Source organism: Pipra filicauda, unplaced genomic scaffold, assembly GCF_003945595.2.
Source record: "Pipra filicauda isolate LSUMZ 115617 unplaced genomic scaffold, ASM394559v2 scaffold66_size7647185_pilon, whole genome shotgun sequence".
Classification (NCBI taxonomy): Eukaryota; Metazoa; Chordata; class Aves; order Passeriformes; family Pipridae; genus Pipra; species Pipra filicauda.
The window spans coordinates 54,714-70,218 of NW_024104831.1; the positions used below are offsets into that span (position 1 = coordinate 54,714).

A 15,505-nucleotide genomic window follows, 5' to 3' on the forward strand; every position below is an offset into this window, starting at 1 on the left:
CATTATTCTTTTGAGAACATCTAATTGTTCACAATCGAAGTGTTATTGGCTGTGATGTTTTTTTCCAGTGTGCCCATTTAGAAACTTTTATTATAAATCCCTTTTACTCAGACATTCCTTGGGCCTGAAGACGTTAACTATTCTCTTCTTATGAATTATCTATTCCATCAACTATAGAATCATAGAATATCCTGAGTTGGAAGGGACCCAAAAGGATTTGTACATACTGAAAGAAAATGAGACCCTTTTACCTCCAAAGGCTACAGCAGGTGGTTTTTTCCTCACCAATTTATTGTCTTCTAGTCCCTTTCAGATTTTTCTACAAACACACAGGTTCTTGTCCCCAGTGGGCGTGTGGAGTGCCAGGTTACATATTCACATGATTATTACAGAATGAGAATTCTGTGATTCTCAAATAGCAAAATTGCACAATTTAACAGGAAGGGTTTAACATAAATAACTTCATTCTTCTCATGGGAAGAAGGGAAATTTGATTTTTTTTCCAGTAAAAATTAGCAGATTTTTTATTTGCTATAGATTGCATTATGTAGATCTAAATATAAATAATTAAATGGATTAGACTTACATCTATATATTATATACTTGTATCACGACCACCCAAGCAAAGGGAAGTTAAACTTTTTTGGTCATCCTTACACACACAGACAGCTGCATACTGTGTGCATATTAGCATGCCAGAAATATGCATGTTTGCAATGACACTCCTTCAAAATTAAACTACCTGCAGTAAGAGCATTCAGCCGAATTGCACATGGATTAGGACATTTCCAGGAGAGTCGTACTTTTTTCCAAGCTAGTGGTAGAAGAGACATGCTTTTGTTTTCTTTTCTCCAGACTACACGTGGACCTTATAACAGTCTTCAAAGGACACCTAGTTCTCTTTATACCCTAGCTGCGTAATTCATACCTGCTGAAGTAATGCTTTGAAGGACAAAGAGCGCAGTCTCATTGTTAGCATTTCTCCAGACTTCCCAAACATGAATCCCTGGGGGAGCAAAGAGTAATATTTTCTCATCTGGTGCAGTAACTCTGTTAATAAATCTGCACAACAAAAGCAATTACACCAAAAAGCCTCCTACAACCTCCTGTGAATATACATTCGTCCTAGGAAAAGCATCCTTCACATTCCTGGAACATAAAACTCTGTTTTCCCACAGAAAGAGAGTAACATGTCAAGGAAGGCAGGAGCTTCATTGTAATACCTTATTCCTATGCCCCACCAGAACTACAAGATAAATCAACCTAATCCAGTCATTGACCTCCCTACTCTTGACTGCAACCAGAGACATTCTCTCACAGAAGTCATACCATGGATTTTATGATATGGACATCAATGGGCACAAAGTATTTCCTGAAATCTGTAAAGGAGTCGTAAGAGGACAGCAAATGGAGTTTACCTGATGGTATGGAAAGCGCTGCCTGGTGTGGAAGGAGTCTATTTTATACTTACTTTGGCAAGAACCTATAGACTGGCAGTGAGAAATGTCAGTATTAACTTTGACTTTTAAGGGCAGATCCTCAACTTTGATTTCAATCATGTTGAATTCACATTGCCTTCAGTGGCTTATTTAAACCAACAGCAAATACAGACATATATCTTTAAGTAAACATAACCATAAACCCCACATATCTCAGAGAGAACTGGCACTTCTGTATATTTTTTAAGCTCTGATTGCTTTTTTGCTTCTCAGACTGCATTGACATGAGTTATATCTGCAGCCTCATGGGGAATTAAGAACTTTTAACATTTCGGTGTAGTGACACTTACTTGGATTATGTATGCTGTTAAGATAATCACTCCAAGTAAAAGAAACATCAAAGAAAGGACCAAAGTATTTTTACTCCTCTTTACTGGATCTCTTTCTTGAAAAGCCTATGCAAGAAAAATAAAAACAAACCACAAAAATAAGTACATAGACAAGTGTCAGTTACATAAACCAGCCTTCATCTCAAGAAGCTTGTCTACTTTCATTTCTCTTAGCAAGTATTCTGGATCTCGAAATCAGTTTGCAGTCAACTTTCTGTTTAAGGACCAGGACAAAGTCCAGATTTCCATTTAACCTACATCATACTAATTTGTTACCTCAGCTTCATCAATGTTCCTCCTCTCCTGTGCTAGTCAGATGCAGTTCCACCACGCTGTGCGTCTAGAGGAACCCTTTAACATTTTGCAATGGATTCATTTACACAAGTTAAGCCCATCCAGAGACTTACAGAGGAAGAACTGGCTGAGTGGTTGAACATGAGGGAAGCTCAGGATTGCAACATCCATTTGCCAAAAAAACCAAAACCCAAAGAAAAACAAACAAACCCCAAACCTGAAACACCCTAACCCCCCCCCCCACAAAAACCTGAAAAAACAACAGCCAAAAAACTTACCCCAATGATTTTTCCAAATATAACAGCAAATGCAGGATGGACCCCACCTATGACAGCAGCAGCAATCACTCCCAGCAGTACATAGAGCCACTCAGGTTTGTTCAGAGCCAGGATTCTTAAGTAAGGCACATCAGGGAGATTTTCTTCCTAAAAGAAGAAAAGAATCAGTAAAAAACTTCAGGTTTTCCTTGGAAAGTTGCAGAACATAAAATTCCCCAGAAAGTGGGTGCTCATTAGGTTTTGAGCAGTGAACTGTCTTGGGAAGCAGCTGAAAGCCCTCTTTGTGCACTCAGACCAAGTAAACATCTGGAGATCTGCTGCTTTGCTGTTTCATATCCTAGAATGTCAACTGCACTGTAAAAATTTGGAGGCAAAAAACTTAACAGAAGGCTAAGTCGTGAGGGGAGAAGGGCCAGGATAGTTAATTGAAAGTCAAATAGGACTGGTCATCATGAATGGCAACTAGCACTGCAATCATTATAAAGAACTAAAAGTCTCACTGTTCAGAGCACAGAAGAGATCTCTCCAGTTCAGCTAAATGTTAGTGGGCTGGCAGTGGTACAATTGGGTAGAGAGGTCATTTTTCTTTTTTGCAAACGATAGCCTATGCATCATTACCAAAAACATGAAAGAGGCATATGTAAGAGTCAGCTTGTATTTGCTTTGAAAGTACAAAAAATGTCCTGTCCTGCTTTACAAATTTATTCAAGTGCCTATGCCTCCACAGGGGTAATTCTGGAAAAGCAAAAAGTGAAAACATCAGAAAGGAGACAAAATATTAGTCAGGATTACAAGCAAGTTGCTCTTGCTTCCTGGTTATTTTATCTCGTGTTTCAGATGCTGAATGAGGGTGGCTAACCTTCAACTATAAAAGTGGGCTGATCTTTTTGAAATAATTACAATGGCTGGATGCTTGACTTCTTAATTTTTTCTGAATGTGATAAATATTGAAGTCTTGAGCATAGACACCCACTAAGACTCTGAGGTCTTAAGCAGTATTAATACAGAGCCAAAAAGTATCTTTTGAGGTTGCATAACTTTTTATGTGATAATAGGAATGGATCCAGCTCCTTCGTTCTACTTGAAATATGTATTAGCTGGAAGCTATATTTTAGTGAGAAGGAATATGTATAGATAAAGATCATACTAAAGCTTCCATAAATACTTTAAATAATCAGATGATATATTACCGTTGAGATGTTAACTTTCATAGGTTTAAAAGGATTCATGGTTTTACTTTGGAATTTAGATTTTATTTCTTCACTTCAAGAGTCCTGAAATCAGGTAAAAAAACTAAAAAAACTCCAAACCCACCAAAATACAGCAAACAACTCTTCCAATGCATTTCATGAAAAAAAAAAAAAAGCTGTAGTTCGAGTAATACAAAATAGAAAAAAATCAAAATCAAGTTTATTGAGCTGCTTACCATAAGTCTGATCCAGAATCTATTAGAAATCAGCTCTTATCGAAGCCATGAGCAAGTTTTACTCAACTTTGACAAAACAAAGTTCTGTTTCTAAAACCTGAATTTCCTGTATGTCTATTATTTATATATGGCATTTGTCAACTAAACTGTTTATCTGGAAAAAACCCTCTAGAACTGGAGCATATACTAAGACAGAGAGAATAACAGATCTTTTATTTAAAATGTTGTTCAAAATATTAGTTTTGATTCTTTTTTAAAGTTTGACATAAATGTAGTATGATACTCCAAAGTGCCTTGAATTTTGGTATGCACACCCCAGGGATAGCATTATTCACCAATATTTGCAACTGTGTGTACCAGGAAGCAAAGAATCCTGCAAATGAAATCTCACAACTAGTTTTAATTAGATAGAACTGAAACATCAATAATAGTGAAATAACACAGTTAATTCTATGAAGCGTGACAAATCAATAGCACAAGTTTTTTCCAGTTCCACACTAACTCAGTAGTGTTAAAAGGAAGATTTTTGGTAAGACACAAGTGCTTGTCCCCAGATTCCTAGGACAAATACTCAGTCTGGTGTGTACTGACTGTAATAGCACCAGAGTGAAGGTTACATGGCAGCCAGCTATTTAAAAGTAGTCAAAGTTATGAGCTTTTTGGTTTTGTTGTTTTTTAGTTTTTTGTTTATGTTATCATTAAAATTCTAAACTGAAATTCTAATACCAACCTCCAGCTCCTTTTTTTCCTTCTTTTTTCCAAAGGACTTCTTAGATGTGTTCTTATATCTGCTGGATCTTCTTCGAATGCTGCCTCTGCCAGAGATCACAGATTCTTCAAAGTGATCTTGAAGAGTCAGGTCTTCCACAAGATTTATGTTTTCCTCATGTTCTTCAGCCTCTGTGCCTTCACTATCTTCTGATGTGCCATCATCTTGAACATCATCGCTACAACCCTAGTGAGAATTCAGGATGTGCAATTATAAGGCATTTTGAGCAGAAAAAAAGAAAAGTAAATTTTTTTCGCTCATGAATACTGCTGTTTTAATTGTGTGTTGCCTATAGGATACATTATTTCAGTCTGCAAGAGTAGACTATTCGATCCTGATTTTTTTGTTCCTCTTTTCCTTTAACAGCCTATGGAATTCACCTGGAATCTAACACCTCTGTGGTTAAGTACATAATTATGTAGTCTGTGCCTTCAACTCACTTATGTTTTTGACCTATTGGGTTATGTAACTGCGAAACACTTATTGGTAAAACCCCCAAGAACTGCAATTCTCTGTCTGTGCCCAGACTGGAGTGACTGAGCTGGACAACGTGCAGGAAGCAGAGAGAGGAAATGGCTCCACCTACCATCATTTGACAGCTTTGTGAAATGGAGAAAGAAAATAAATAAATTTGCCCTTACCTGCTGCATTACAAGAGAATAGTAGACTCCCTTCTGCAACATGAGTTCACTGTGTGTTCCTTGTTCAACCACGACGCCTTTCTCAAAACCAGCAATAGTGTCAGCAGTCCTGATGGTAGACAGTCTGTGAGCGATCACAATGGTGGTACGTCCAGCCCGAGCCTTACAGAAATAAAAAAAAAAAACAAAAACCAATGTACAAATGCGCAAGAAAACAGCACAGAAATAAAACAAAGTTATTTTCGTGATTTGTAATATAAAATAAAAATCAAAGTTTCAATAATAATTTTCTTTTCTAAAAGCGAAGAATTTTTCTTCCTAGTTTCGTGCCCCTTGTTTAACAGTCTAAGGACACCTTCATTTGACTAATTTAGGTAGAGAAAGCCACATTAATCTTTTTAGACAGGCAATACAGGTATTAAAGACTATAAGGTTATTTGACTTTTTATGAAACTTGAACTGTTTGAGCTAAAGTGCTCATAAAGTATTTCCATGTGTATGTAAGGATGAGGAGGAAATGCAGTAAGAATAGTTAGATCTTTCTGAAAATAAAGCTAGGATAGCAAGTATATAAAGAATGGATATTTTCTTTATATACTGCCCATGCATATTTTTGGAAGTACAACAACAGCATGATTTCTGACAAGGCTTAGCAGCAAAGTGCAGAGGAGTGGAGCACAACTGGGGTCAGAAATGGGTTTGAGCTACTCCATAAAGCACTTTCCCAGTCTTTTGAAATAAGCTAATTTGACAATAATCCTGTTGGGATTTGGCAGAAAGAGCTGCTGAAGTCCCAGTCAGAAGGTTACATGTTCCACCCCTCTCCAGCTCCCTCCTGCAGACCAGTGGCACACACAGTCCTCATGCAGCAAAGTAGCATGTTCCAGGTTGCAACTGCTGTAGAGGTCAGCTTCCCTCATCCCTGATGCCTGGAGCAGATGGTGGCATGGAGGCAGGAGGAGAAATCCAAGGGGACCTCGTGCAACAAGCATGCTCTGTGGTCCAGGGGCCTGCTGGAAGTTACTTGCTACATCATATGGGCACAGGAACAGAGGCATGAAGAAGATGAAGGCAGCTGTAGTGGATGAATGCTTCCACAGATATTCGAATTCTTCCCCTATGCCTGCCATCAAGTTGTCATGGATTTGATGCAAGTCACTGAAAGTCTGTCACAAGAGGTCTGCAGTGCAGTTTTCATGCCTGTGCCCTAATGTCTAGAGCCTTCACCACTGCAGCTGGGAGCTTTGATCAGAACAAGCAAAATGCTTTAAAAGATTCAGAGTTATCTGAAAAAGAGCAGACTACAAACAGGTGTGCATGACCGCCCAGAAAGAGTGAGCACTCATGAGGTTAATATCTCCGCTCTTCAGCTGTAAAAATAATGAACAATATTAGCATCATTTTTTCCACTTGGGGATGTTGAAATCTGGAAATTCCATTTGGGGACTACACTGATGGATATCAAAAAGCTGTGAAAAGATAATTAAGTTATAATTCAAGGCTCATTTTGGTGTATTCTGGGAACATGCTGAAGGATGAGGAATTCTATACAGAACAGTCCACTTAATTAAATGACCTCCCTCTTTGTTATGCACTAAATGAAGCAATGAGCTTCTAGAAAAAGTAAGTATTTGATCATGAAATTAAAAAACATGCAGAAGAAAGCTAAATTATGTCTGAAGCATCAATCATTTTAGTGTTAAATTCTGCAGCAATTATATCATAAATATAAAAATTATATATAATTTTTGCATCTATATGTTACCTCAATATTAATATCAGTAGAATCATGCGAATATAACAAACAGCTGCATTTTACGTCAGATTTAAATTGACTGGCAATGAAGATGGCAAATTCTGTATTTCCCTTGAGCCATACTAGTAATTTGTATCTCTCTGCATAACTACTGCAATGAAAAGCAGGATTTTTCACTTAGTTTTTAAAAGTACATTAAAATAAATATTAACAAAAGAAAAAACACTAGAGCCCAATCGTGAAGTTCTTTTTCAGTCAAACCCATTAGGTTGCACTACATGTTGTTGGAAACTGCTGATGAAAGAGGGCTGTGAGGAAGGTATTGTGTGCTTATCAGAGACATGGGTACAAGCTCTGACAGCTCTCTCTGTCTCTCAGCAGCACCCACCCTAGAGCTGTGGGGCTGATAAAAAGAGGTGTGGGGCAGAGACTCAAGTATTTGCAACTGGTTCTGCTTTTGTCCTGTAGTTTGCACTGTCTCTGAAAAGAAAGAAAATGGCTAAATCCCAAGTGCTGTGTGAAAATTATGAAGCAACTATTCAATGAAGAACAAATACTAGGAATATCATATATAAATTTCTATATATCTACCTGAAAAAGGCTATTCAGTCCTCATACCTTGCCTTGATAAGATGCCATCAATATTTGACCAGCAAATGAACAACTATTATTTGAGAAAGAGAGGGGAGGTCCACAGACAGTTCCACATGTCTAAGCGTCTTTGTAATTAGTAATAATGCAAAGCCAAAAATCCTAAAAAGCAAACATGATTCCCATGTAAATTTTTGATAGTTCAAACTCTCTGTTAAAACACTGAAATTGATTGTCCATCCAAATTTTATTTTCCAGTGTCCTCAGTTCCAGTGGAAACCTGCACTGAAAATCAAACATTGATTTTTCTTAAGTGCTCTTGCACCTTTTCATGGCAGCTGGTAGTTTCAGTAACATGAGTCCTACCTTATCAAGAGCTGCTTGTACTATGGATTCACTCTGAGTATCTAATGCAGACGTAGCTTCATCCAGAAGAAGAATCTTGGGATTTCTTGCTAGGGCACGAGCAATAGCTATTCGCTGCTTCTGTCCTCCACTCAGCTGAGCCCCTCTTTCCCCTACCATGGTGTTAAATTTCTGAGAAAGGAGAGAACAAAATAGAAGTTGTGGGACATCTCAAGTGAAATCCTCACTCCTCTGTGTAATGTAAATACTCAGCTTCTAGACAGGAGGCAGCTTGATCCATGTGACTTGAGCATTGGCAGAGCAAACACGGAACTCTATCCATCCAGCTAGCCCTTAGCCAAACCCTCCTGCCCCCACTGCACACTTAAGTGCCTAATTTTGAACTTATGGTTCTTTAAAAACACGATCTTTCTTGCTCACTCAGAGAGTGCTCCAAACCCTGGGCTTTCTCCAGGTGAGCCTGTAAAAGACATCTCTTTATTTACTGAGAGCTGCCTACCTTTCCAAAAGGGTTGGAATGATAGGGACAAACCAGGACCTATAAAGTTGCCTCCTGAACCTGATACATCCCACTTGGAGCCATTGCTTGGTTCTTACTGACTGTGTCACTTACTCTAAAATGGTAAGTCTCAAAGTCCAGTCACTCCACCAATTTGCTATTGAATGTACAGACAGCTTCTGACAAAGGATTTTGGATTTCTGGATCTTCTCTTTAAAAGCCCAACTCTTCCCATGCTGCATGAGATGATTAAGGATGGCCATATAGCTGAGAAGCTCTCTTTCTCCTCAGTTAAGGCATTGACATTTTTTCCCAGACTTCAGCAGAAGTCCTTTGAGAACAACCAAAGGTACAATATCTAGTTGAAAAACTCCCTAAACTGAAAGCTGCTGGAGGCTATAAGAGTATTTTGAGAAGTTGTAGTGTATCATAAATTTCCACGCTGTCCTTCTCAGAAACAGGACACCAGCCTAAATGGACCTTCCATTCTTACACTCAAAAGAAGTTAATGAACTTACATCAGGCAGCCTAGATATAAAGTCAAAAGCATTGGCTTCCTTGGCTGCTCGCTCAATTTCAGCATCAGAAATGTCTTCTCTGCCGTAGCGAATGTTCTCAGCTATTGTGGTTGCAAACAAAACAGGCTCCTGACTCACAATTCCAATATTTTCTCGTAGCCACTTTACATTAAGTGTCCGAATATCCTGACCATCTAAGGTAATCTAAGAGGAAAAGAGTATGTTAAAGAAGTTGAGGAAATGCATTGTGTTCCTTAATTAAGCAACTAATTACCATTACTTGACTTTAGTATCAGCTACAAGGTCAAGAAAGAAAAAAATGTTTTCTTTAGTAGAAAACTATGTTGGGGGAGAAGCTACAACTGCAGTTTTTCTATCCACTGTACAAGCCGGGAAATGGTGAGTAGCAGCATAAACAGAGAAGATATTGGGGGGTTTTTTTTGGTTGTTGTGGGGTTTTTTTTGTTTGTTTGTTTGTTTGTTTTTTGGTCTGGTTTCCCCCAATAGCCATCCTATCTGAGTTCGCTTAAGACTTTTCCAGCTTCTTTGCATACTTTTTACCCAGTTCTCATGCCCCTGTGTCAGTTTGTTGTCCTCACAGTTGTGGCTACAAAATCGCCTGTGTGGCTGTGCTTTACATCAGACCAAAGAAATAATCCAAGTTGACTAAAAAGAAAGGGAAAGCTATTTTTAACCTAGATAATTTGCAATGTGGTCATATGAACATTGGCACAGCAAAATCAGGCATGGGGGCAGGAATGAACAGCCACAGAAACACTAAGAAACATGTCGATAACAGTTGCCCTGGTACATTATGCACTGATAGTTCAATGTTTAATATTTAAAATGTTTACCTACTTCTAACTAGCAGTAGCAACTAAGTAGCATTCTTCAAATATCTAAAATAAAAACTACATTTTCCTTAAAAATATATGGTTTATTTTCCCCCTTTTCTTTTTCCTTTGGAAATTTCTTAGAAGTATTTACCATTTACTGACTGGATTTAGTGTTTAATGATAAGACATACATACAAAGCGTAATGATGGAAACTTTTGCTGTGGGTTAGCAGATAGAGGAAAAAAAACTAGCCAAGCAAACAACCATTTAAAATAGGAAAATTCTCTCCAGGTGTTAGTTAACATGCAATGAAAAGGAAGCAAAATACAGCAGAACATTGTTAGATTATGCTTCGCTTAAAAAAGCGCACAGAATTTTAGAAGTCAACTGCTGATAAAAATTATTTTAAATTCAGATCTTGCATATATTAAAAGACTTGTGGTATTTGCTATTTGTGGCATAGTACTGTAAGAATGAGCAGAATAACAAAGTTAAGCCAATAGGAGAAGATATTTCATTTGAAAATTAAATTGTGGAAATACAGATGATGCAGACATATGCTCAAATTCAGCACGAACAGAAAACGAGGTTCAGTCAATATGGGAAACTCATGCTTGTCCTAATAGCTTTTTACAGTTCACATACAGACACTCACTTCTCCCTGGTCAGGATCATAGAATCTCTGCAGCAACTGAACAGTAGTGCTTTTTCCACAGCCACTGGAACCAACCAAAGCAATGGTCTTCCCAGTTTGAACTTTCAAGTTTAGACCTTTGAGGATCTGGGAATAAACAAACAAACAAACAAACAAACATATCTTAGTTTGACAAGTTTGGTTAGAGAACAGTTTGTCAAGATAACTTCAGTAATAATCAAGGCAGTAGTAAGGGCCACAGTCTAAAGGTATGGCAATATTAATAAGTTAATTGTCCCTGAGAATATTTTGAAGCACTGATAGGAAAAAGGCTGCATCTATGCTTGTGAAGTGTATTAGCCTTTGAAACAGGATGGCTAAATGCAATCTGTCTTTTGGGAACCCTGCATCCTTCTGGCTACCAAACCAAGCCTGTGAATTATTTGAGAAGATTGATAACTGGAACAGGTCAAGTTCATGCCAAGAAACATTTTAAGAGTTGCCTTGCATAGACCATTGCATTCCAGTTCCTGGGAAAATTCCCCAGCACACTCAAATCAACAAATACAGAGTTAGCCACAATACTCTAAACTTGATAGCTCATTTTCTCCAGTTTGTGTGATCTGATAGCAGGCTTGAGATCTTCCATTTTCCTGCTGTCCTTCGTTTTCCAGTGCTTAGTCGATGGCATAACACTCAATTATGAATATCACAGAAAAATATTTTTCAGGTGCTAAACATGATGGTTGAGAAACAAACTTGCCTTCTTCTATTTTTAGAATATAAATGGCTGTTTTGACCAGGTAACTGCTGGAAAGCCCTTAGTAAATCTCATTCCTTATTGTTAACAGACTCAGCAACCTGGGGAGTAGTTACAGATTAATGGTATCTTTGTTGCTATTTTCACATTAAGGAACATTTTACCTCAAAAGATGTCCATGTCATATACGAGTAATGCTGTGTAGCTGCCAAAATATTTGGCTGCTATGGGAACTCCTCTTGTTTATACCAGGCTGATTTATAATTTTGCCTACAAATGTTTTTGCAATGAGAGATTAAAACAGTTGCAATATTCCTCTCCTTTCCCTGTCTTACATCCAGCAGGGTTTCTATCTCCAAGAAGCTGATATCCTGGTGCCTGCATTATCAAGAAAGAACCATATTCTGGATACCATAGTATCTCCAGATGCAAATAGTCACAACCACATAATAGGCTATTTCTAACTCATCAGACAAGGTGTTGCCAAGATTAAAACTAGCAATATCTAGACTCCTTAGATCTCTTTGATTTAGTTTAATGTGGACAGGGGAGATTATACTGTATTGCATCAATTGCTTGAGAGATTGTGGATAACTTCTACACACCATTGCTGATTCCTTTTGGATATATTAAATAACATTGATGCTCTTAGTATGGAGAGATGCTGACTTAGATCAGAAATATGAAGTGACAGACCAGAGTCTTCATATTCTTCCTAAAAATGCTGTTCAGGCTGATAAGCTATGTTATGTTCAGGCTGATAAGCATGTCAAATGGGAGGGAAGTAAGAATTCTTCCCAAACCTAAGAGGGACAGAAGATGCATTGCACCAACTCACAGTTAGGGAAGGAAGGCCAGCTCTGAGTCTGCCCTTCAGCTACCCCAGTGTCCTGGAAACACACTTGATACTCAATGGGACAGACCTCAGATGACTGAGGTAGGAAGAGCCATCTAAAGAAATAGCCACAGTGATAAGAAGCTCCCCATTCTCACCACTAAATCAGCACATCGAGCTTTTAATTGTTGGCATTTGAAAGCTCTATTCCATTCTCTTTCTTCATCAAGCAACAACAGCAGCAAATTCCTTTTTCTTTTATCTTTATCAAGGTGTTCAAAAGATTATAAACTGTTGAATAGGGCAAAGAGGTCATACTAATTGTGTCACCAAAAAAGTAATTAATCACCATGAGATGATGTACATAGGTCACTAAAGGAACTAGCAAAGAACAGGGACAACAGTTTATCGAACAGCAATTTTAACATCTGCCCAATATAACTTTTGACTTCCAAATGTATATTTAGGATGATACGTTTCAATCCATTTGATAACATATTGTTGTAAAGTCTACCTCACAGATAATTTTTCACATGGGATATCATAGCAACTCTGAATGACCAAGGAACTGGAAAAAGCCACTTCTTGACTTAACTGTTTAAAGTCTGGAAGTTTTAATTTTGAAAAATCTCTTTTGATTTATCAGAGTGCTTGTTCACAGAAACTCAGACTAGGAGCAATACATATTCTTAAATTTTTCCTGCAGAAGAGAATTGTGAACAGATAGACAGTGACAGTAGATCTAGAACTTTGTGCACTATTGAGGGAAAAATAATGTCCACCCCCCAAACAGGAACGCATTTGGCATTCTAGAACAACAAGATCAGACAAAAATATGGACACAGGCTGAAGAATTTCAGTTCAGCAATCTAAACCAAACACTTACTTTAACATCAGGTCTCGCTGGGTAACTGAAATGGATGTTTCTGAATTCAATTTCTCCTATGAGTTTGTCTGGTTTGTAGCCTTCCTTAGAACTGCTGTCTATGAGCCGTTTCTGGAAAGAGGTTTTTAGAATCTATTACTGTTATGTCACTTTTGGAACTGTTATTTCTGCTAACTACACTGTTGTTTACTCTCTCAGGTGCTGGTTTACACTGCAGTATATCATTGCAGAGTTGCTGCATTTTACTCAGTAGATGCTGATTACAGGGGAACATGTAACTGTGAATTCTACTTTCACAAATATAGAAGATTTTCAAATGCAGCAAAATCCACAGCAGAAAATCTGTAATTGCAGAACTTAACTGCATTATCTTGCAGCCAAAAATGGCCCTCAGTAATCTGTACAGGAAGATTTTATACTCACATCAAGAAGAACAGTGTAGCCATTTCTCCATGAACTTTTTAGTCCTACTTGCTTAAAATATTTTACATATACAGACATGCAATTGCTGCATAGTACAGCAAGACCAAGATAATGTGGAAAAATTTTTCATACCAACATCAGCATCACAGATTATTAATATTGTAACTTTCAATAGCAATACTAATCCCCTCCTCACCAACTCCTTCCACAATAAACCACAGCTCAGCTGCAATTCTGCACATATGCATTTTTTAAAAATTAGTACAGTGCCTTACCATTTTTCCTCTGGATCTGAAAGTCTAACACTAGAGAAAGACCTCAACCATATATCTCAGATAAACATGCTAGGTTTCCCAGCATCCATTACAACAAATAAAGAGGTTGTGTCCTTCATATGAACTATTATGGGTTTCTGTGGTAGGCATCTATCAAGTTCATAGTTTGGGGGCTTTAGAGTGCTTTTGTTATATCTCAAGAGGAAAAAAAAAAGAGAGGAAGGGGAAATTAAGTGTGGTTGAAAGCCTTGTATTCTACTTACTTAGATATTTACCTTATTGATAATCTTATATACTTCATAGGCAGCTCCACGTGCCTTAGCCACACTCTCCAGATTGGGAGCTGCCTGGCCCAGGGAGAAAGCTCCAACAAGCACAGAGAAGAACACCTGTGGAGATGGAGTGAGCATCACACTTAATGCTTACAAAGTCACCAGTGCCCACATGTGCACTCAAAAGACTTTGGCATTTAACCCTTTTCAGGAAAATTAAATACAAAGGTGAAAGGTATATTTCACAGTTGCTTGTATGTACACTCCATTCTCCTGGAGTAAATTATAACTACTGACACATGCCTTTGTGGCATGAATTACTTTTCTTTTTAATGTTCTTGCATTTTCTATTATGTACAAATATCTTTCTCTGTTGTTTTTCAGATGTTCCCAAAGTTAAGAGGTTCACAAAATTTAACCCAGATTTTCTTAACACACAATTCACTTAACATGCTGTGAGGAAGCATACTGAGGAGAGCGTGAAAGTTAAGCATGTAGCCAAACTTGTGATGATAATAAGATAGCTAAATATCCCCAAACCATTACCGACATAAGACATATTGGTAAGGTACTGTTAAAAACACGTAAGTAAACAACAACAAAATGCACAGAAGACATTGTGGCTAAATGAGATCTTGAGAACTCCGTACGCATTTAGCACACCAGTGAGATCCATTTCATCTCTGTTTAGGTAGAAATTTGTTGGCAATCCAGATTACTTGTCTTCACTTCTTAACCACCAGCTCTTGGTTGTTCATCCTACTCTACAAATAGAGTCCAAGACAAGTGAGAAAAGTGCAGACACTTTTGCCTCTGCATTGATTAGAGTGGGAATACAAAATGTCCTGTTCAAGCTTGTTATATCAAAAGCTAGGCAAGATGAATACCTTTCAGTTCTTTTATACCAAGTGAGTCTGTAACGGCTAATTTAGCAAGCACAAGGCAGAAAATAGATACACCACTTGTATAACTATTTTCCTGAAGTTACAGAACATTTTTCAAAGTTGCATTGATGTACTTACAATTAAGAGACGGCCAATGTCATAATGTTCATCCTCAGCAATGAGCTTGGTTCCATACCAAAATGCAAGTGCATAGGACCCAAAGATAACAAACTGTGAAACACCTAGACATGTGTTGGTGGTAATGGATTTTTTCACTCCAACACGTTTAGCCGTCTCTAAGTTAGCATTGTATCTGAAAGTGGATAAGGAAAAATTTGACAGGTACTACATGCCATTCTGATTGCTATTTCCCAGTGCCCTTTTCTTAATTAAAAAGATTTATATAATAAAACTAAAATCTGAAAGAGAATACAGATTATTTTTTTGACAGAGGACTATTAGGGATATAATTCATCTGAATAAATCTACTCTGACATATGCTGGCAACATTGGCATACTTATGTGTTATGGAAGACAGATTAAGAAAACAATTGAGCATCATGACTTTGTTATCATGACGGAAGACACAATACCTGTCTTGAACCACTTGTTTCCATTAATTCTGAAAGAAAACCTTGACAAAGTTTCATCAGTGTTATCTACCAGAGGTAAGGTTTAGTCTTCCATGTTTTAAAAAGGTAAAATAAAAATAAAGCCCCCAACAACCCCAGGC

The 15,505-nt window shown here is 37.7% G+C and overlaps 1 protein-coding gene across 1 annotated transcript in view; it reads right to left on the reverse strand.

Annotated features, from left to right (window-relative positions):
* ABCB5 (ATP binding cassette subfamily B member 5) overlaps positions 1-15,505 on the reverse strand; it is a 35,057-nt gene that overhangs the window by 11,162 nt on the left and 8,390 nt on the right. Inside the window, exons 10-20 of the mRNA XM_027738947.2 lie at positions 14,911-15,085; positions 13,892-14,005; positions 12,919-13,029; positions 10,459-10,584; positions 8,967-9,170; positions 7,950-8,120; positions 5,237-5,398; positions 4,557-4,781; positions 2,401-2,547; positions 1,790-1,894; positions 929-1,006 (exon numbers count right to left, since the gene is read on the reverse strand). Of these exons, the coding sequence (XP_027594748.1) occupies positions 929-1,006; positions 1,790-1,894; positions 2,401-2,547; positions 4,557-4,781; positions 5,237-5,398; positions 7,950-8,120; positions 8,967-9,170; positions 10,459-10,584; positions 12,919-13,029; positions 13,892-14,005; positions 14,911-15,085 (1,618 nt within the window). The remainder of the gene's footprint in view (positions 1-928; positions 1,007-1,789; positions 1,895-2,400; positions 2,548-4,556; positions 4,782-5,236; positions 5,399-7,949; positions 8,121-8,966; positions 9,171-10,458; positions 10,585-12,918; positions 13,030-13,891; positions 14,006-14,910; positions 15,086-15,505) is intronic.